Source organism: Camelus bactrianus, chromosome 32, assembly GCF_048773025.1.
Source record: "Camelus bactrianus isolate YW-2024 breed Bactrian camel chromosome 32, ASM4877302v1, whole genome shotgun sequence".
Classification (NCBI taxonomy): domain Eukaryota; kingdom Metazoa; phylum Chordata; class Mammalia; order Artiodactyla; family Camelidae; genus Camelus; species Camelus bactrianus.
The window spans coordinates 3,862,191-3,885,050 of NC_133570.1; the positions used below are offsets into that span (position 1 = coordinate 3,862,191).

At 50.7% G+C, this 22,860-nt stretch overlaps 1 protein-coding gene across 2 annotated transcripts in view; it reads right to left on the reverse strand.

Moving 5' to 3' along the window:
- Positions 1–7,084: 7,084 nt before the first annotated feature.
- The window catches only part of TMEM132B (transmembrane protein 132B), a 317,694-nt gene continuing 301,918 nt past the window's right edge, over positions 7,085–22,860 (reverse strand). Inside the window, exons 6-9 of one of the 2 annotated variants that reach the window (XM_074356446.1) lie at positions 19,053–19,258; positions 15,479–15,749; positions 13,617–13,808; positions 7,085–12,685 (exon numbers count right to left, since the gene is read on the reverse strand). In XM_074356446.1, coding sequence (XP_074212547.1) covers positions 11,537–12,685; positions 13,617–13,808; positions 15,479–15,749; positions 19,053–19,258 — 1,818 coding nt within the window. In that variant the 3' untranslated portion in view covers positions 7,085–11,536. The remainder of the gene's footprint in view (positions 12,686–13,616; positions 13,809–15,478; positions 15,750–19,052; positions 19,259–22,860) is intronic. The other variant, XM_074356447.1, reaches the window with a different exon arrangement.

Genomic DNA, 22,860 nt, shown 5'->3' on the forward strand with positions numbered 1-22,860 from the left:
TCCATCTCTGGTCCACCCACTCACAAGTCTGACTGATCTTTTGTGTGCCAGGTGCTGTTCTAAGTTCTAAGGGCACAACAGTAACCAAGACAGGGACCTGCCCTCGTACAGCTGAGATTCCAGGAGAGGGAGACTGAGGATACACTTGAAAAGCAGTGAACTGGATGTCATGTGAGATGGTGCAGCTTTATCCAGCAGTTCAACAGTATCTCCATGGACCTGGTGTTTTTCTGTTTCTTGTACATCTTCTCCACACTGCTGGCTACATCCTGGTCATACCCACCTCATGATCACAAAGTGGCTGCCAGCAACTCCCAGGCATAGGAAGTTCCTCATTTATGTTTCTTTCTCCAAGTAAGTGTGTGTTTTGGAGGCCTGAGCTGGCAGAAAGTAATTCTAGATCAGTATGGGTCCTGATGTGCTACCACATGGGGAGAGCTTATCTAAAAATGAGGTCAACACAGAAGACAACATACCTGAGAGGTGAAGAAAGAGAAGGTAGGGGCAGCATTCAGATTCCTCAGACTATTGATTGAGCAGCTGGATCAAGCTATACCTGAAATCACAACTCTGACTTTTCACCTACAAGTGCAAATAAGTTCCTTGGGTTTGTTTTTTTCTTTTCTTTTTTTTTTTTTTTTTTTTTTTTTTTTTTTTTTGCTTGTTTAATGGATTTCACTATCAATCAAAAGAACCTTGACATTTCCAAAACTCATCCGTTTGAACATTCATTCATCAAACCTTTCTCAAGCACTCTTCAGGCACTAGTCTCTGTGTTTTGGAGCTCACAACCCAGAGAAAGAGGATACCCCAAGCAAACATCTGGATTGATCCTGTGTTTGTGAGAATCTGGACATGTCACAGACTGCTTGGGCAGTAGCTCTGTCCATCCTCCGTTTCTCTGTCCATCCACCAGTTTCCATTTCTAGGAGCCTAGTTAGAGAATACATAAATCCAGGTAAACCCCTTTCACTTAAATATTAATTTCTCTGCCTCAGTCCCAACATCAAATTTAAAAGGGGAGGCATAAACTAATGTCTATAAATTACTTTCATTAAAGATATTTTTCTCCCATGTTTGGGCAGTAGAGAGAGGAAATAAATCCAGCAGCTCAAATACTCAGTTTTTCATCACTGTTCATTCCTCCAGCCTCTGCCAAATTCTATGTTGGGAGAGCAGGGGCATAAGAGCCTTGTGACAAAAGCTCAGACTTAAACCACTCCAGATAATTTGTGTCTGTCACGTACGTTTGCTTTTCCCCATGTCCCTGTGCTTTTTCTCTGGGTTCACAGAGCCACCAGCCAACTATCTGACATTTCTGATCTCTTAAATAAACTGTCTTTGGCAGAAGAGAGTGCGTCTTTCCTGATTCCACAGGAATCAGTGTGGCTGATGTTTCATTCGTGCATTTTGGGAGGCTCTTCTCTGTCCCCAAGCGGTTAATCTCCTTGTGTAATTTTCTGTGGAGTTTCATCACATGCTGCGGGTGTAATTCAGGCTGCATTTTAATCTTCTACTGGAGTTTTAAATTTTCACTTTCAGACTGCACTCTTGGACTCCAGAGATGCTAGCTCCATTTGGAGAGTATAATTGGAATGCTGAGTGCTTTGTTTATTTGGTTTTCTCCTGATAGCTCGCATATATCCTAACTTTGTCCTTGCACTTGACTTAGCTGCGTAAATCAGTTTCTACAAAGCAGCTGATGTGATGGATCACATTCTGATTCACTCTTTAAATCCAAGTTTGCTGCTCCCCACGTATACCCTCTCGGACAGCGGGCTAATCGGCCATCCTTGGCCGGTTTCCATCACAGACTTGCGCTGACCCTAACTCTTAGGACTCTCGACGTGCGTCCTCTGTTCAGGCAGACCCCTCTCTTTCTCTCCTTCTGCTTCCTGGGAAAGCAGGCTAGACTTTCCTGATGGCCAGGGTTTTTCATCCACATCATCCATGGGTGATAATCAGAAGTTGCTGCCGTTCATCTCAAAGGGTTTAACTCCTTGAGATTTTTTGGCTTCAATGGCTTGAGACTGGAGAGCATTTGCTGGCCTTGAATATGAGCCATGAAGAGTTAAAATGAAAGGTGAGTGGGCTCTGTGTCTAGTTCTTTGAGAAGGACTGTTTTATCCTCAGAGGGGGACGCGTTGGTGTTTGGATGACTTGCTGCCATGTTAAGCGTCTCTAGCTTTGTTTAAAGAGAGAGCCTTTACTGCAGGCAACTTGAGGGCTTCAGAAACCCGGTAACCAAGCTGAGCTTGTCATGAATTTTATGTGTTTTAACTCATGCAGAAAACCTTCAGGCTACCTTTTCCCCCTTCCTTGGAATGACTTGTGTGTTGAGTCCAGAGCAACAGCAGGAGCAGTTGCAACCATCTCCCGAGGAAACCCCACCTGGACCTGTCTGAGCCCGCAGACGACACCGTGGACGTCCCGCCAGCTTCTCCAGGACGAGCTAGGGTCAACGAGGCGTGGTGGTCAGCACTGAAGGGCCCTGCGGATCCTCCTTCGGTGGCCAGTCCCCCGCTGGGCCACGTGGAACCCCATGGGGTTTTCCACTTGGAACCCAAACAAGAGCCTGGGCACCAGGGCGGACCATCCACATGGATGAGGGGAGACCAGAGGTGCCACAGAGCAGTGCAGTCCGACCTTTCTGCGTAAAGGCACACACAAAGTGAAAAAGGTGGAAATGAGTAAGGATGCCTGAAGCCAGAGGTGCCCGAACCGTGACCCTGGCTACTCCAGACCCCGGAAGGGCCCACCGGAAACCAAGAGGATCAAGGTTAAACCAGTCTGCCGTCCTCTGCACCTGTGGCTCAGGGCGTCGGGGGGGACCCTCTGCAGGGGAAGGTGTGTGCTCCGGCTGCCCGTCTGCTGCCCCTGCTCATCTTCATCTCAACTTGTCCGGCAGCCCAGCAAAGGGGCTTTGTGGTCCTGCCCGCAAGGTCACAGAAACCTCCCTCCAAGTTACCCTGCTTAGTGTTCTTCTGGCTGTTTTTTTTTTGGGGGGGGGGTCCTGAGATTGGGGAACATGTGGCCACAAGTACATGAACGGAAGCAAAAAGGGCCCCAGCAAGGCTATTTAGGGGTAGCTTGTTTGCTTCTATTTTTTGAAGGTTTTTCTTCATGACATTCCTTATTTGGAGCATAATTGGCATACAGTTAATCTTCCAATGGCAGGTTCATTATGACAGATAGTCTGATAAAATGCAAAGTGAACAGGGCCCATGGTCCCATAATGTACTACTCGGTCGCCTGTGGCTTGTGCCTCCTCTGAACACACATGTCTCATCACCAGGGTGAGAAAATCCCAGGCCTCAGTAGCCCCCAGATGTCCTTCCATCCAGGGGTTCTACTCCAAGGCATGTGGAACATTTACAATAAAACCGTGTGTAAATATGAAATATAATTCTTTGATACAAGTATTATTTTGCCTCTGAAAGTACCTAGCTTTAAGCAACTTGCTATTATTTACAATTGGCTACCATGTCTTGGGATTCCCTGTACGCCTTCAGAAAGAAGCTAGAGAACTTCTTAGGAAAGTGAGGAAATCTGCCTCATGAGTTGTTTTCCAAAGTTATGAAGATGTGATGGGTTCCACACGTCACCGGGAACGAAGCCGGCCCGACGTTGTCTTGCAGGCGTTCAAGCGCATCGGTGGTCACTTGGCGTTCGGTCTCCTCCTCTTTGCGTTTTGGAGGCTGGGTGTAGGGGTTGGGGCTGCCCTGGGGCTGGCGCAGGTCTCCTGAGGGCGGACCTGGACTTCAGATCACTGCAGGGCAGACAGGAAGCTCGGAGCCTCCTTGAGAACCAGACAGGTCCTCACCAGTGACCTCGTTAGTGTGACGCTCCGCGGGCTTGGAGCAGGTGTTTGACTTGCGCTCCTCGAACGAGCCGTCAGGGCCAGCGTTTCCCAATCAGGCAGGGAGGAAACTCTCCCAGGGGTAGATCTGACCCGTGTGGGGCGACAGTCATGAGCAATAATTATGCTCCCTGCCCTGGCTCTCCGGTCTCCCTCCCGATGCACACAGAAAGGGACGTTGTTTATTCAATGGATCTGTGCCTTCCAAATATACATTCTGATTCCTGCTGAAAGGGGCCCGAGAAAGCTCCTAAGTCACAGACGGTCTTAAAACTTGGGTAAATAAAGAAGAAGGAAAAAAGAAAAGGAAATACAAGCTTTCTGTGTTTTATGAAAAAAAAATGACACTATTAGGGAATGTCACCTTCGATACTGTCTGCTACTGATCTTGCCACTTAAAACAAGAAGATGACACACGATTATAAATAAAACAGATAAACAACAGGACTGCGTAGAACCCAGGGAACTGTAGTCAATAGCTTGTGATAACATATAACGGAAAAGAGTCTGAAAAAATGTGTATTTATATGTTAAAAAAAAAAAAACCAAGAAGATCAGTACCCATAAATTTCAAGTTCATGTGAGTTAGTTTTAGGTGAAGCATCATTTAAAAACTCAGCACACGAGGAATCCCTTTTCAACAACGCTGGCTGACACACCGCGGCCGCGAGCAGGACGCCCCTTCGTGTGTGGCTGGTTCTGGCGGGTCTGCCCTGGGGACTCCCCTGGGGCTTCCTTGCGGGGATCAGCCCCTCTCCAACGTGGCTTCCAAGGTCTTGGACAGGCTGCCTTCTTGAGGTCCGTGCCACCCCATGGTTTAAAGGAGAGTCAGGGCTGAAAACCCGGCGTCTGTGGCCCAGCCGTGCTCTGCTCATGAAGCCAGCGCCCCTCATGCTCAGAGCAGAGCTGCTCACACCGCTGGCTGAGGAGCCGCCCGGGGGCCCCTGTATCTACCGCGGTGACCTTGGGAGCGTGGAGGCCACATCGAGGTCATCCCAGCTAAGCGGCACGGCCAGCCTGCTCCGCCCGGGGAGGGGGGGCACTTGCTTCTCTGAAGCTGAATTTTGGCAGAAGATCCCTCAGCCGCGCATCTTCAGCTCAGGCACCAGAGCTGTTGAAACCAATTGTCTGTGGAATGAATGAGCGTGGTGTGACGGGACGCCGTCTCCTTGTTAAAATGTGCGGGGTGGAGGGGACCCACTGTATCCAAATGTGTACGTTGTCCCAGAAAGACATGTGAACACATCCCAGGACGACGGACCAGAAACTGGAATTTTTTTTTTTTTTGGTGCCTAACTTAGTTTTCCTGGAACTTAAATTTTATAGACTAGAATTGACTTCTTTCCGGCTGGCAGGGATGAATCTGAATAAAGCTTTTTTCTCTCATGAAAATGCAAACTTTGTAAGCCTTAAGGAAGAACGGACTTTTCTTGGCTTCCTCCAAGAACTGAGTTTGCGTGTCTGAAGCACAGAACGTCATAGGCCGCCACGGCCCCCTTCCTGGAGGGCTCGTTCAAAGGCTCTTAAGCCAGAGTATTTTGCCCCAGGGCACAGGAGCAAGCCTCTCTCCTTGGGAACCTTGCTCTCACATCTAAATAAGCCATTCTTTTCTCAAATTCTCAAGGTCTCGGCCAATGACTTGTCCTCAAAATCCTGGAAACATAGATGCGTCTACACTGGACCTAAGGGCTAGTTAATACCTTCCTGTGAACAACTGTGTGAGGGTGAGGTTAATTCCTGGCGCCTCCAGTGGACTGTTTTACTGTGACAAGGAATCATCCAACACATTTTACTTCCTCATTTTCAAAATGTTTGGAAGTGCCTTTACAGAGATGTGAAGGGGACTGTGGAACAGATCCCACAGATCGTACTGAGAGCCACGGGGAGCATGAGATAGTTACATTGTACAACCAAAAAGGTATATCCAAGCACAGTGATGTAGCAGCGTGCTCCCTTAGAAGAGCTGGTGTCTAACCCAGGAACTCAGAAAAATTGGGGAGTAGAGGGTAACACTTTTTTTTAAAAATAATGCCAGACAGAGTTTGTTCCGCCATGTCTGTGGTCTTAAAGCAGCCCCCCAAAGTGCAGAACCGGCCGGGCGATGTGGGTTTGGCCCCCCACTGTGTCCTGTAGCCCAGATGGAACCCACCCAAGAAGAGTGTGGGGCCGGGACTGACGGCTGGAGAGCAGAGTGACATCGTGAGAAAACAGCATGTGTCTTCAGACACGGGCTCTGGAGAAGCTCTGCCCCGGAGACATACATGGCCTCCTGCTGTGTGCGCTCAGTGCGTGCCAGGGGGCATCTCCACGGTGTCTTAGGGCCGCTTCTTGCTTCTTAGCTTTGACCGCTTCCTTACTGTTTCAGGCTCCACACTCAGCTGCTGTCTCCCCTGGTTGGGGCGCGCGCCTAGACCCGCAGCGAGGTGTGAGGCTCACCTAGGGCGCGGGAGCTGATGCCTCCTTTCAGCCTTTCTGATTTCCTTCTTTCAGAAACTGACTTTACTAAACAGCCTGCGCACGCGCTGAGACCAGGGAAGGACTTCGGGGTCTGTGGCTCCGTCCCCGTCCATTCCAGGAAGAAGAAGGAGAGGGGGCTGTCGGTGGGAGACAGCCTGCAGACGGGGGTGGTCTGGGCACCTGGGAGAGCTTTCAGGCTCACGTGAAGCCTGACACACCGCAGATCTGACTTCTCAAGGCCAAGCCCTAGGTTTGCGCTCACTTCTTCAAGTGATGTCCGTAGGGCACAGGGAAATCCTAGGCTCGGGGTGGGGAGTTTAGATGCCCCTTCCTCCTGATGAGGAGGAGTGACATTTGCCAAAAAGCCAAAGATGAAGCGGGTGGTGTCGGAAGGGCAGAGACGTCAGGGGGAGCCGCGGGGACTCGGCGATGCAGCCGGCAACCTCGCAGCTAAGACATCATCAGCCTTCCAGGCAGAATCCCCGACTGTCTTGTGTTTTTCTTACGGGTCTAGAGATCTGCCTGGTCTGACCCCACTCCACCCCTGCTCCAAATACGGACACGCAAGTGAGCCGCAGACAGGGAAAGACCGAAAGCGAGAAGTGGGGAGGGGTCAGCACTGAGTCCAAGGACTGACTCAGGCAGGGGCCTGAGAAACAGGAACCCTCCCTCTGAGACATCAGGGAGGCCACATCCCCACCCAAGCTGCTAGGACAACACACGAGAAGGTTGCAACTTTCGAGAAACATTTTCTCTGAGTTTCTACTTATTGCCGTGTCAAACGTATTAAAATCTCTGGCTAAAAAGAAAAAATATGTAAGTATAGACAAGTCATACAGAGGCTGCAATTAAAAGGGACTTCGTGGATTTAAAAAAAAATGAAACCACTGGAGAACGTTTAAATGTTTATTTTCACGTTAAAAATGATGAGTTACCCTGTGGTTAGAATATACCTTTATGCTGGAAAAAGAAGTCACTTTATTTCTGAAATATTTCCAGAAAAAAAAAGGAAAAGGAAAAAAACTCCGAAAGTAATGAAGAGTCAGGTTAAAATGTTCTGGCAGTTTCCACTAACAAGCCCAGCGCGAGCCACGCCCTCTAAAGGCCACACGGCTAACTCAGTGGATGTCACGATGTCAGGTCCCAATGCTTTCCCACCGTCAGTTTAGATATATCTGAGTGGGATGTCTGTACATTTAAAAGCTACAGCTTTGCATGCTTTTATTTTTTAAACGTATTTATTCCAATACACCTTTCAGAGGTTCAGTAAGTATGTTGCCTATTTTACATACAAAAATACCTGCTATCCCTATTTGAGCATAACTTTTCCTCCACCCACCCTGTTCCTTTACATAACAGGTGATATATGGTACATGACACGTAATATAATTTTGAGGGAGGAGACGGTTGCTGGGTTTATGAAACATCTATCATGTCATTTACAGAGACTAGAATGGAGAATTGAGGCCGTTCTTGAGCTGACTAGAGTAAGAATACAAGGGTGCCGGTGGGGAGTGTAAGATTCTGATGAAGCTGCCCTCCGCGGTCCATGGAGTCGGACTATATTTTCTTCTCTGACAAAGACTTCACAACGTCCCGACTTTGGGAAGACACCTTTCTCAAAGGATGAGATGAGAATGCTGATCAACACGCACAAAGGCAGACTTCCTAAAACTTAAAACATTAGCTAGGTACAAAACATTTCGTCTACAGATGTGGTGATGGCACAAAAATTAATCCATTTTTTTCCCTGCGTTAATTTTTACAGATAGAGACTCTCTGCCTGCAGTTTAAGGATTATTGTAGTCTGGGAACTCAGCCTGGCCAGTGCGCAGCGAATCAGTTATTCCTTCTCCCGGTTCATGTGGGGAATTCTGAGGTCTGCTAGCTGGTGAGTTCTTTGGGAGAAGTTTCCAGGGAAAACTTTCCGTGTCTTTTCTTCTTCTTGTCTCCCCAATGCAGCACACTGTGTGTTCACACGCCAGCTGTTTCATGTGGCAGTGGCTCGTGGTTCACTGTGCACCGCCCTGGAAGGCAGATGCCTGGCCCTGGAGACGGGGGTCTCGTGTCCCCCATGGTTCTAGGTGACCTGGTCTTCACGGAGCATCTGAATCGCCCTCTGTATGACTCTGAAATCAGTTTGCAGCTTGGTGCCCCCTCAAGAGGTGCTGTGTCTGCCTCAGGGCAGGGGCGGGGGCGGCTGCAGTGCAAACATCCTGTTCTCTGGGGAGAGGAAGGGACCCTACCGGCACCGTTCTCTCGGGTTATCAACGCCGACCCTTTGAATATCTCCGCAGTAAAACCCTGGACAACCTAGGCAAACGCATGGCCCCCAGGGAACTGTATTTCTAATCTTAATTTATGCCATTCTGCCCATTTTAGCCAAAATGTTTAAGGGGGCACAGTTCCTATGTGTTTAAAATTGACTAGTTGGAAAACAAGCAGATACCGCCCATGGTTTCTATCAGCAGGAAGTATTTAGAGCAGAAGGAACTTCAGGGAAGCTCTGTTAAGCTGAACAGTGCCTACGCCAGGTCTGAGAGCAACGGACAGTGCTGATTCCTCTGGAAGACAGGCTTCTCTGCCGCTGCCCTAGAAACACAGACACACACGCGTGGGTATCCGTGTGTATGTGTGCGTATTTGTGAGTGTGTGTTGTGTAGTAAGAGGGGTCCCTTCCCCGTGACTTTCCATCTGATTTTCACTTTGAACTGACCGAGTCGCAGACATAAGCCCGGCGACTGCACACAGCCGGCCCCGCTCTGGGCGACTCCGGCTTCAGCACCGCGGCCAGCTCCCGGCTCGCTGAGACTCCCGCCAGCACGTTCCATTCTCCCCAGTTCACGCCTGCGTCACGTCCAGCACCGGCACCTTCGGAAACGCTCCCATGTACATGCTCCTTAACCAGGCTCCCCGCGGCAATGGTAACTGCCTTTGATCCCCTGCCGAATTATAACCCCGGAAAGCCTCATTTTTACCAGTGGGGGCAGCCTGCTGTGTGTGAGACACCCCCACGTCAGCCTCGGTTCCTCAGTTTCAGAAACGAAATCCCAGCTATGTCTGGAATGTTGAGGATCCAAAGGGAGACAGAGTGGGAAGTGCCTTAGAGAAGGCGCAGGGCTCAGACGGACAAGCTATGTCCCCATCAGCGCGGGAACTGCTCTCCGGCCCTGCACAGTGGTTTCCAGCTACCTCCCCACCAAGCCCCTTGGAGAGCAGAGGCAGCTTCCTTCGAATAACAGGGGAGCTCTTCCTACGAGAATGTCCATCATCTCTTTGCAAAAACTCCTTTGGAAGCAGACGCCTGGGTCTCCTGGCTTCATTATCCAAACTAGAAGATTTGGGGAAACTCACCGCCTCATTTTAAGCCCAAGAGCAACTGTACACCAGCCTCTGGGGGTCAGGCAGTGCACCACTGGTGACTTACGCTCTGTTTACAAATGTGCCGCAGCCCTGTGGACAAGAGACACGGGGCGAACCCTGCGGCTGCCGAGTGACGGCCGGAGGAGGCTGGTGCCCCGGGCCTGTCTGCGGAACCCTGTGGGGAACCACTGACTGCCTCCCTTTTGAACGGCCCCGTCATCAGCCATCGGGAGTCAAGGAGCTGCCTCAGTACCTCCTGCAGGCCCTTGCTGCTTCCGGTCTTTGAAACTCTGCTTCTCAGAGATGCAGGTGGCTCAGGGATGCTCCAAATGAGGCAGACTCGTCCAGGGGTTGTTTGTCCAGCTATCTCATTTTAACGGAGAAACATGTTGTCATCAATTTCTAACCCGAAATCCTTGCTTTGCTTGAGACGTTTTTTTATTTAAAAATTATGCCAGAATCATACTTTTTTTCTCTTTCTCACCATTTTGATTGCCCAGTAGCTATGTGTTTTTTTTTTTTTTATCACAACTGCTTCGCAAGCTGCTGGAATGATCATTTGTTTTATGAATTTTGGGGGGGGGGAACCCATTGCTTTTCTCCATCAACGCACACCCTGTATAGGTTTTATCTCTGCCAGAGTCAAGACTGAGGAGATATATATATATATATGTATATTTTGGTTGGGGGTGGGGGAAGTCACTGTATGGATAGACGACTACGTATTGCTAAGCTGAAACATCGTTTCACTTACTGCTTTAAACAGTTTTGTCCTGGTATAAGGAAAGTTTCATCTGATGGTATTTCCTGTGCAGTTTCCGTCCTGTATGTATCATTCCTAGATCTTGATTCCAGTTTCAATAACAAATCGTGTTGACCACAAAGCATCAGTATAAATACACTATTTTGAGGACCTTCTTCGCCCTCAAGATACGCACTCCAGGAAGGAGTTCCCCATGACTTCCCCAAGCAGAAGATAAAAGTAAAGGTTCATGGTTCCCAACTTTTCTGCAAAGTTTTAAAGCATCATGTAGAAAATTGTAAAGAAGATGGCCCTCCCTCACAGTATATTGATACTTTTAAGTAAAATCCCACGTCCCCGTCTGCTGTAAGAAATTTCAACAACAAAAAGAAGGAAAGACGGCGTGAGGATAAGCTTCTTAGATATTGCCCCCACGTGATCAAATGCGGAAAACCAGAAAGAACCTGAAATTCTGCACGGACACCCAGGAAATAACATGACGTGGCAAATCTCAGTGATTACAACTCATACGCAAATCAAACAGATCTCAGAGAAGGGGAAAAAAAGAAAGGAAATTTCTCGTCTTCATGTTTCGAAAAGAATTGCAGAGGTCAAAGGAACCAGGTGCAGGTGCAAATATATATAAAAATAATGAGCAGTGCTCGTAACAAATATGGGTGGCTACATTCAGCTTCTTTCGCGTATGTCCGATCTCAGGCCTAGGGCGAGAAATGTCCACTGTGCTTTAAAAGGTCTAGGAGTAGAAAAATCAAACCCAAGTCTTTTCTAATTCCACACGGCCGTTTTGTCCTGAGATGACTTAACAATGTCTGTGGGGTCGCGTTTATGATGTTTGAACTGAGCTAGTGCCAGGCAGCAGGTAAAACCGCTGTCTTAGAATTCCTCCAGGACCCACAGGTGGCCGGCTGGGAGACACTGCCTGGCTTACAACCCAGATGCCACGGCTGTCTCTGATCCCTGCTGAGGCAAGGATCGCCCCCCAGACCTCCACCAGAGAAGCGCCGTTAAGTCACCCCCTATTGCTGATCCAACTCACTGCTCCACCATTCAAAAAACAGAAGGCATAAAGGTGAATACAAACGTGAGAAAGGAGTTTACATCTGGTCCTGCAGTCTGTCCATATAGTCTTGGAAGTCCTGGGGGTCCCCCAGCCCCATATCTGGGCACACCCACTTGATACTGTCATCGCTGTCGAACAGGATGGAGTTGGTGTACGGGCCGCCGTCCTCGGGGAGGATGGTGGTGTAGGAAGTAAACTTGACTCTCTTCCTCTTTGGGCCCGAGGAACTCAGGGGTTCGTTTTTCACGTCTTTGTCATAGACGTAGTCAGCAGGCCTGAGCAGCTGACTGTGGAACGTCTTCTGGGAGCTGCCGTTCAGGAGGAAGTTCCTCTCCTCGAAGGGCAGACCCCGGTCTCCCATGGTCGTGCACTCCTCCGACGGGAGCGTCATGTCCACGGGGTTCTCCAGGAGTTCCACCTCATTCCCGAGCCAGACCCAGTCGTGGGAGTGGGGGACGTTCCCTTGCTCGCTCACAGCGAATCTTTTGTGCCTGTATTTCCAAGCGAACGCCACACAGTTGATTAAGAAGACCAGGATGGCCAGGCAGAAGACGCAGAGCAGGGCGTACATGCCAATCTCCAGGTCGGTTAAGCCCCTGGAGGTCACCGTGAGGTCACCAGGACTGTGGGGTTCCGGGAACTTCCCTTGAGTGGGGAAGCTTGTGAAGGTGTCTGGACCACCGCTCTTGAGTAACTTCTTACTCCTTCCTTCCATGGGGGATCGTGGGGTTGTGCTTTTGTTGGTACCTTCCTCTTGGCCAACCGAGGTGCCATGTTGGGACCGTTCCTGGACCGCTCTCTCCTGGCTTCCCTCGCGCTCTATGGCGTTGCTGAGGTGGCCTTTATATTCCCGATTCATGCCCTCGATGTCGTTGCTGCCTCCCTGGTGCTCATCGATACCTGGCTCAAACCTGACCTTGACATTCCCTTTGCCCACGGCCAGAACGCTCTTCCTCTTGGTCTTCTGGCAAGGCTCACTGATCATCATTTCCAGTTTAATCAAGGGCCCTTGCCCTTCACCCTCTGCAACCACCACCGGCCACTTGGACTGAAGGTTGGCCTGGACGGACACCACCATCTCATCCAGCGACGAGACGGTGACTGAAAAATCCTTGGGATCGTAAATGTCTAAGGGAGTCACCGAACCATCACTGAACAAAATCCAGGAGCTGACTATTGCCTCCTAAGAAAAATGAAACCAAAGCATCATGTTACAGTCAGGTTCCTTCATGTGTGCAAATGTGTAAATATGATTTCCCATCTAACATTATGTAAGTATACAAACTGGGAAAAATAAACGTCGGTGTTTTATCATTTGCACCAGCCCTCGGCAGCCTAGAACCCGCATCAGTCATGTGCTACAGCCCCACTGATGGGAGAAACCAACAATGTACTTTAATGAATGCATGCAAGTGTGTATTAATTTATTGCCTGCCATACAAGGGAATTTGACTTTGACCTTTCTAAAAACATTTTGAAAGATCAGGCAATTTATCTGAATCAAATTCAGGTGCAACTAATCAGGCTCCCGCTCGAGATAATATCCCTTTGAACATTCTTTATTAGGAAGTCAGCGCTGATGCAGCAAATCACGCACTAGCTGCGAGCACTTAAGGAAGGATGCATCACGGGACCAGCTTGCTTGAAAGGCAGCGAGCCCTGGGATCTTTATAAATGATACAGCAAGGTTTAAGGGTGGGGAGTGGGGGGAGTTTTAGAGTTGCCTATAGTTGTCAACAGGAGCAGTTGGTGCCTCTTAGCCATGCTTGTTCAAGTAGCTGAAGTGGAATTTCCAAGTATCAAAAGGCACCTGCTTTGGCAAATGTAAAAACATGTGGTCCTTTGGTCACGGTCTAGCAGTGGACGGTTCGTAACACCGATAAGGCTGCTCTAAAGCAAGTGGCACAGGGGCAGAAATTGGTAGATAGAGGAAAACGTATTTAAGCCACCGAGCACTTTTCTCAGAGACAGGACAGACTGGATAAGAGGCAGGAAGAAGCCTCGAGAATCACCAGTCCCAGCTGGGAGTATTCTGCCGATCTCCCGTGCAGGATGTGACAGAGAGACAGAAGGGGTCTCAGTTGGCCAGGGACAAAAGGACCCTGCAGTCTTACCTGCTGCGGGGCTTGGAGGGTGTCCTGGGCAGCTGCTGTCGACACGATGGCTCTCTTGTCCACCCTGTGAGGCTGCAGGGAGAGAGATAAGCCAGCCACCAGCTGCACGCCCAGGTCCACGATGGTGACGCGGTCATCCAGGACGATCACCGTCTTCTCAGCCAGGATGGAGTCAGAGAGAGGCGACAGGACCTGCGGAGTCAGTGAGGAATTCACGTCTCAGCTCCACACACTGTTCAAAACTCCCTAATTTCCACGAACACGTCCTCCCAGTTTTCCGGGACGTCAGTGCACTTGGGCAGAATGAGTGCATGAGCCTCCTGTCCAGTTACGCTTTCCAAGTGAAGGAGTTTTACCAACATCATCTTGGTCCATTTTCTCTCCTGTGATTCATACCATGATCACAACAGTGTACTTTCCAGGGAAAGCTTGCTTTAATTTAGAGGCAATCACTAAAAATTGCCCACCTTGGTACTAGGCACCAAAGAGTAACATTTTCCCAACAACTAATATTTAGGTGTGAAAACAGCAGAATTGTGGCAAAGCTCGTTGAAGGCCTGGTGCTCAGGCATCCTCTCCTGCCCCGGTTCCCTCCCGTGGGCAGCTCGATGTTCCCTGGGCTACCACGCCCTCACTAGCTAAACCAGTTAAGAAAAGCACAAAAGAGCATCTTACTGTTGTTAAGAAACCGTTCCTCCTCCTTTACCACCGAGCTTGCAACCAGGGGTGATGAACAAATGGAGGGGAATATCTAATGGGCAGAATTTCTAGAACTACCCCCACCCCCAAAATGTCCTGCCTAATCTCTCAAACCTGTGAATGTGATGAGAAATCACTCTCCTGATTATGTTGTAGTAAACGGCACAACTGGCCTTAAAGCGGGGGAGATTACGCTGGATTAGCCAGGTGGGTCTGACGGAATCACAAGAGGGTTTTTTCCTGGCTGGTGGAGAAGGGGAAGCCAGGGAGATTCCAAGTGTGAGGAGGCCCGGACACATCACTCCCGGGGACGGAGAAGAAGGACCGCAGGTGACCCCTCGGAGCAGAGAGTGACTCCTGGCGGAGAGCCCACAGGGACGCAGAGTCCTCGGTCCCACTCTGGGAGGAAGTGCATTCTGCCGACAAGCTGAGCTGGGAGGCACATCCTTCTCGGAGGCCCCCGCAGACTCCCAGCCTGGCCACCACCTTGACTGCAGCCTCGTGGTGCCCTGAGCACAGCCAAGCTCACCTGAACGCCCAACCCACAGGCTTCGGGGGCAATAAGTGAGTGGGGGTTTAAGCTGGGAGAGTTCCGGTGATTTCTTACAGAGCAATAGAAAAGTCATCCAAAATATAAAGTTGAATCCACTGGTGTCAAAAATTCACTTCGGCAGCACCTAAACTATGGCTTAACTATGAGCGGAAACGTTTTAATTTGTTACTGGAAACTACGCTGCACTGTTTCCAGGTAAGCATCCTGTCAAAACCGGCTAGAAAACAGCTTCACTGTAACAAAATGCAGGGCGTTCCTGAAGTTATTGTTACTGCACTTCATGTTCTTAAAAATGTGCTTGTCCGCTGTTCAAGGTAAAACACGCCTAAATGGTTAACCCTCAGGGTTAGGACAGGAAAACTCACCTCACAGCTTCTACCATCTCCTGTTAGTGATGATATGAAAAGTGAATGATCCGAGCAGGGGAAAGATGGCTTACACTGTGTGTTAAATTCAGCTTTGGTGAAAGAAATTATCTGTTTTGCTCCAACTCTGAAGTGCAAAGCCTAGCTGAGTTTAGATGCTTAAACTGCCGCACAGCCCACGCGGCTCTGGCGCATGCGCACACACCCGGCAGCGCGCAGGCTGGGGTCGGGAGGGTCCCCCGTACCTGCACGGTGGTGATGCCCGGCTCCCGGCCCGCCAGCGTCCTGCCGTCCTGTAACTGGGCAATCTTCGGCTCCTCCACCTTCATGAAGTCCACCACGAGGTCGGTGATGTCAAACTGCCAGTCGGGGCCCAGCATGTAGCTCAGCTGACCCGAGTCGGGCGACTCGGCCACGAACTGGGTGAGGACGCGCACGGCGGCGTGCTGGTACTGCAGCGAGCAGCCTCTGCCCTTCCTCTCCTCGTCCTCCTCGTCCTCGCTGTCCCGGGTGGGCCTGGGGCGCGCGCGCACACGCACACACACAGACACACACACACACCCCCCAGAGCAGGCGTCACGGCTGGTAGGTTCCGCGCGAACCCCCTTCCCCAGGTGCCACGTGACTGCGCGGCGCGGCGGGAGGTCAGGCGTGATGACCCCGGAGGCCGGCCCTCCTGAGCCATCCCCCGGGGACCGTGGCGACATCCTGCCCCCTCCCTGGAGAAGGCCCTGTTACCTCTAGAGAAGCGGCTTCCTCTGAGCTCAGGGCCCCGAACGCGAGCAGAGGGCGCCCCCTGCCGCCCGCCCGCCCTGATCTAAGTGGCCGCCTCCCCGCGGGGCCACGGAAGCCGCTGAAACGCGCCTGGCACCTGCGTCCCCGGGTGCTGACTGCTCCCCCGGAGCCCCAGCCCCTCCCACGTCCTGGCAAGGGCTCTCCTCTCACTCGCCCGCCCACAGTCTGCCCTGAGAAACCCTAGCCTTGTTATTCCAGAACCTTCCCCTCAAAATGAACCTGTCCTGCGTCATGAGAGGGCCCGGTTTGCTGGCTGCTGACTGGTCTGTGGCCGACAGTGGACGGGGATTTGTGTCAGCGGAGAAAGGGGCAGTGACTCATGTGTGCTGAGATAGACCTACTACGTGCCTGGTCCTGCCTGACACACTCACGTAAAGGACAAGAAGTGATGAGATGGACCACGACCACACGCCAGCCACACGGCTGACCCCTGCAGTCTCCAAAGACCCCCCTGCAGGAGCAGTGTTTTACTATCCTGGTCTCACCAGCGAGGAAACCAAGGCACAGAGGCACCTGGACCTCGGCCACACAGCTGGCCACCGGGAGGCAGAGTCCCAGCCGGCCCGCTGTCCACTGTCGGCGTCCTCTCCCTTTTTATATCTGACTCCATTTCCCTTTACACTGTCTGTGAGGCACGTTCCTTTCTTTACACAAGGAAACCAAGGCTCAGAGTGGTTAATATGGGGCCCAGACAGCTGGTCGTTAGCACATGCGGACAGAGCGCCATGTCACTTCTGAAACCCACTTTCTTAAAAATATGTTATTCCTGCTCCCTGAAAGGTTAACCCTCCAGGCTAGGAGACTAAAACCAGCTCTCACCGTTTCTACCGTCTTCTGTTAGTGACACATGAAAAGTAAGTCACCACGTGGGGGGAAGCCTGCTTAGAGTCTGAGTTTACCTCAGCCTTGACTGGTCAAAGAAATGAGACTTTTTTTCCTCAACACTCTCTAAAATGCAAAAAATTAATGAGTTTCGATTATTAGTGATAGGAAAAGATTTCACCAGCACCTAGCAATATGGGTTTCCCAAAGTGAGGGGTAAATATCCTTGCTGGTAAGTGAGTTGATTTTAGGTGGCAAGGAGACATGCACTAAAAACACTGACTGGCATGCTGAAATGTGAGTCCCATTTCATTTTCCAGTCCTCCATTATATCAAAGAGAACGTCTCTGTTCGGTCTAGGCCGTCTTCACTGGCTCTCCGACACCTGCTAGTCCCTACCAGTTAATAAAGCCAAATTCAGACAAACGACTGTACCTACTCAGAATTTAGTAACAATATTTTGTTTTCTTTGCATAAACGTTTACTAGTTGGCTATTTTTGATGGTGATGTGAAGTTCCCCTTAAATAAATGGATAAAACTGAAAAAAGAACCAAATTAAGTATGTGAGAGTTAGTACTCAAATGGTCACAGTATGATAAAAGTGGTGAGTGAATAAAGTTTTAGAAATACCATATTAATAAACCATTGTGCTTTTAAAAAAAACTTTAAATTTTGAAATCCTAGTAAATTCACTGAAAGTTTATAAAATTGGATAAGAAGGTCCTCTATATTCTTTACCCAGCGCCCCCCAGGTAACACTCTGACATACCCATAGTACAATGCCCACGGCAAATTGACATCGGTACAAGTCAGAGCTTATTCAGATGTCAACAATTTAATGAATACTCATTTGCATGTGTGTGTGTGTGTGTGTGTGTGTGTGTGTGTGTGTGTGTGTGTGTAGTTCTATGCAATTTTATCATTTCATGTAGCCAAGCCTATAACTCAGATAAAGAACTAGTCCATCTCCACGGGGGTGTCCTGGGCACTTCCCACCTGTACGCCATCCATAACTCATGGCAACCACTGACCTGCTCTCCGTTTTATATCCCATCATAAACGGTGCCACGCTCTCTGTAACATTTTAAGCTGCTGGTAAGGATGTGGAGTAACTGGGTGCCTGCCCCATCGCTGGTGGGGATGTAAAATGGAACAGCCTCTCTGGAAACCAGTTTGGCAGTTTCTTCTAAAGCTAAAGATGCCTCTCCCACGTGACCCAACCACTGCCCTCTTGGACAGCTTCCCCAGAAAAGTGAAAACTGTACGTTCACAAGGAAACGTGTACACAAGCGTCAGGGCAGCTCTCTCCGAAACAGCCCCACACTGGACACAACACGAGCATCCTTCGGTGGATGAATGATTAAGCAAACTGATAAACCCACCATGGGACACACTCAGTGATACAAATAAACGGACAATAGAAACAGGCAACATCTTGGCTGGATCTCAAAGGAATTACGCTGAATAAAAACACGTCCATTTTTAAAGGTGTCATACTGCGGGGTGCCATTCACCAGTTAGAGAAAACTTTCTGCTTTCAAAGGACTCCAGTGATGCGTCAGGCCCACCTAAATAATCTCCCTATTTTAAGATGGACGAACTTAGAATTTTAATGGTCCCTGGAAAATCCTGTCACAGCAGCATCCGATTAGCATTTGACCGACCCACCAGGAGACAGGACTCTTTGAAGGGGTAACATCTTTAGAGTTCTGTATCCTTTCACTGAATTCTTGGGACAACGCTACTCAGTAACATCATCATGGCCGACTGACAGATGGAGAAACAGGAACAGAGAGGCTAAGTAACTTGTCCAAGGTCACACAGCTATGCTGTGGGAAAGCCAGGGTGAAAACTCAGTGGCCTTATTCCACAGCCCGCAGCTTAGCCATTGCCCTGAACCCCACAGATGGTGGCTGACATCTACAAAGTAGGAAATTGGGAATGGACAAGGATAATAAGGAAGTAGTTTAAAAAAAAAAAAAGCTATTCCTTACATGCCAAGCCTCGAGCTAGGTGCTTCCTGGATGCTGCATCATTTTATTGAGACTAGTGGCTATTCTCAGCAGTAGACTCTCAGCCCACTTGTAATTTCTGCACATCAAAGTAAGTGCCTGAGTCAGAGCCACCTGAACCCAGTCCCTCACTGCCCCCCGGTGGACGCAGCTTCCCTGGGGCAGTCACCCCCCGCCTCGGTTCCTCACCTTTTGCTGGAGGCCACCGGGACCCGCCATCCTTTGACCTGGCTCAGCTCCGTGTCTGAGATCTCCACCTGCAGGGGCAGTCTGGGCGCCCAGACGGTGACCTCCAGCTGGGAGGTGAAGTGCTGGTGGGTGAAGTTCACGATCGTGTCCACCCTGCCCTTCATCTCCTTCCCGTTCACGAAGATGGAACCGCAGTCGTCGGAGACCTTCGGGGGAGGGGTTAGAACCTCCAGATGCATCAGCAGGAAAACACGGGCAAACGCCGACGGCGCAAGCTCATGTGCGACGGCAGCCCTGCTTGATGCGCCCCCAGGACAGCCAGGAGAGCATGACTTGAACAGAAGGCAATTTGTAGGCACTGATCAGTGACAAATACTGATAAACAGACTCCGGGAAAACCGCTTTGTATTACGAAAGACTGACAAGTGAAACCATAAACATAATTTAATGGAGTTACACAACCTTTGTTGTCTTTTCTGTGCTTTTTTTTCCCTTTCCCTCCACCTTCTTTACGTACTTGAACCGCCACTAATCAAACCCCAGGTGCAACATATGTCACTCTTGCACCTCATCTGAAGATGCGTAAAAGGTACCCACGTGTTACTAAGACAGCACTTTATTTGAGATGTTTAGAGAGCTTGGCACTAGATTAAAATCCTTGTAGGAAGATTCTCATGAAATGCACTAGAAACGTGGATATAATTATTTTTGCCCCGTGACTCTATAATTTTGCAGAACGGAGGTGAGGATGTGGCATTTTGTTATGGACTGTTGACCCAGCACGTGGGGGCACCCTTTTAACGTGCGTGCACCAGCAGGTTAGGTATTAGATCACGAAGCCCCCATTTCATCTCACATCTTCCGGAAAAGCAAAGAAAATTGATGACTTTCTCTCCCAGGCCCTCAGGGGAATGTCATTTACGTGTCTGGGTGGGGAGGTGGTGGAGGCGGCAAAGGTCACTCTCAGTGCAGAAGACACAAAACCAACACTCGATTCAGCAGAGCATCACAAAACTGCCAGGACCCCACACTTCTCATTTTACAGATGAACCTGAGGGGAACAATTTGATGTAACTGGCTCAGCTGCTTTTAGGGGTGCCGCGTGGGGATACAGGATTCCCCAACTCGCCCAGAGTGCCACCAGGCAGCCCGTTTTCCAAGCCACAAATGAGGACTTGCTCGTGACCTTCTCTTCCTCGCCTGCAGCCCAGACCTCCCCTCCAAGCCCCGGACGCACGTGTCTGAGTGCCCTCTCGACGTGGCCAGGCCAACGAACGGCTCAGAGCGCTGCCAGCAGTGCCAACACCCAAACTCAAAGGCCAAACCTCCGTGTGGTTTGCGACAAGTTATCACCACGTCCCCTCCCCACCCCAGAAGGGCACGAAGATGAACCTGCTCCCGTGAGAAGGAAAAGATGAACCCGGTTCACTGCAGAGTGAAATCAAAGACCGGGGAGAGAGTCACTAATGTGATGCTTGAACGTCCCCCTGCACTGGCATCGCGGACGCAGGTCCTTGTCACTTCCACCTCACAGCGTCACCGCCCTCTTCGGGAACCTTTCAGCATAATTAACCAAGGCCGCTTATGGGAAGATGGGCTGAAGCCCCAGGGACACTGACTCGACAAGCCCGGGCCCCAGAGCAACGACAGGGGTGCTGGAAGGTCACTGTGCACCAGGCTGAGTCCATCTGGGGCCCCGCTTGCCCACCCTGTCCAAGGTGCCCCGCCTTCCAGGCTCTACTGCTCTGAGCAGCAAGTGTGCCCGAAGCTGCACGCGAAGCGGCAGCTCATGTGTCTCCCCCGCCGAAACCCCCGCGGGAGCTGAAACCAGGCACGTCAGTAACTTTTCAGAGCCTAAAAGAATCGGCTTCACCCATCCCTCTCTTCGTCTGCTTCACTTTATAAAGGAAGGAAAAAACAATGAACCAAGCAAGTCAGCGTGTCTTTTAGGGCATGTCTGAGGGACGTAAACCTGCATTATTGTGCCCAGGATTGTAAAGAGGGCAATCGGAATGAGATTTTCAACTACAGCAGGAAATGGAATGGGGGACCGTGTTCTTATTTTAAAATCCTGGGATGCTGAGGCAATGCCGAACCCAACCGCCCTCCCTTAGGTACGTAGAAGGGGGTGGGAGACCCGCTCTAGAGAAACCCTGCCTTCCTTCCAGAGCACCGCCCTGGGAGACATCCGGTAAGACCCCTGAACACCCCTGGTCTCCGTGGCCACATGCAGACCTTTGTCACGAGAACCAGGTTGCTTACCGCCAAGAACGCTGCGATGGGTGCACTGGGGCGTTCTGCCCTCGCCATCTCCCGGCGCGGGTGGGCACCACCCGTTGCTAGAACTTTCCCCATCCCACCTCCTACAGTGTAGACCACAGCCGTCCTGAACCTGCAGGGTTATTATCATCTATATGAGACGTGTGCACGTGTGTGTGTGTGTGTGTGTGTGTTTACTTCCTCTAGAAGGAGTGGCTCAGTGTTTGCCCGTTCAGCGTCTGCAGTGGCTTTATGTAACGGAACGGCTGTAAATAATGAGAACCGACCGCAGCAAGCACCTCTAATTTGTACAGGACCTCACCGCCTGCAATGCCCTCCTCCTCCTTGATGTGTGGCTCCCACAATAACTGTGGGGCAGGCGTCACGATCCTCATTTTCTCTGGCCTGAATCCGTGCAGAGGAAGGGAGTGCCACTTGCCCGGGGCTTTACCGGTGTGTGTGACAATGCCGGTCAGCCCCCAGGACCGCTGATGCCGCGCCCAGGGCTCTCCCCGCTGCCTGCTCATGCCAGCGCCCTCCAGGGATTGCCCGCGGCACATGGGACAAAGTCCGAACTCCCGGCCACAGCTCACGAGGCCCCAGGACCTGGACCGGCTCCTCCTCCAGGCTCATTTTTTTTGCACCGCCGCCCTGCCCCCCGCACAGGCTCCCTCCTCCCAGGTTGCTCTCCCTTGAGCTCTCCTAAGCTTATCCCCCTCCAGAGACCTCACCACGATCTTCCCGTGACTGAGATCTGCTTGTCGGCCAGGTCCAAGGCAGGTACTGCCGTCAGCTGACCACCCAGCCACACACCGGCCCCTCTGCCCCACACACCCATGTACACATCTTCCTCGTTCCTATTCACCATCATTAGAACCCCCTTCTCCTTGCCAGGGACTGGCTTAGGGACAGACACGTGACACAATTCTGTGGCAAATCAGGTGTCAGGCATCCCCTGGGGATTCCAGAAAGGGTCTCCCGGCTCTGAGCTGCGCAAGGAGTGTGCCTCCCCCTCCTGCTGGATGCTGTCACTCTGGAGGTGACAGAAGGGGCTAGAGCAGCGATCTCGGAGCACTAGGGGCCTGGCCAACGACCTAACTGACACCGCGAGCAGGGAGGAACAGGGAGACGGAAGGAACCACATCCTCAGTGACCAGCCCACCCGAGACCACCTGACTTTCCAGCTTCTCACCAGGTGTTTTCCTCTCTGTGTTGTCAAAGCCAATTTGTTGCACGGCGTTTTGTTATTTGCCACCAAAAGTGGCATAACTTATATAGGAACTCGGCTCAAATGCCACTCCTCAAGGGACTGCGTGAGTCCTTTCTAATTTAAACCTGGAAGCCGCTCCCTCTCCATCTATATCACACTGTTCTCTACCCGATACACCGTGTGTGCGACGAGGTGCACTGTATTTACGGCATTTGTTATTGACAGGATGTGACTTACACTGTTACATTGCTCACATCGCAGGGCTTACACTGTACCCGTTAGACTCTGTCTGGGCGAGAAGGGGGAGGAGGCAGCTGAGACAAGGCTACCACGTTAAGA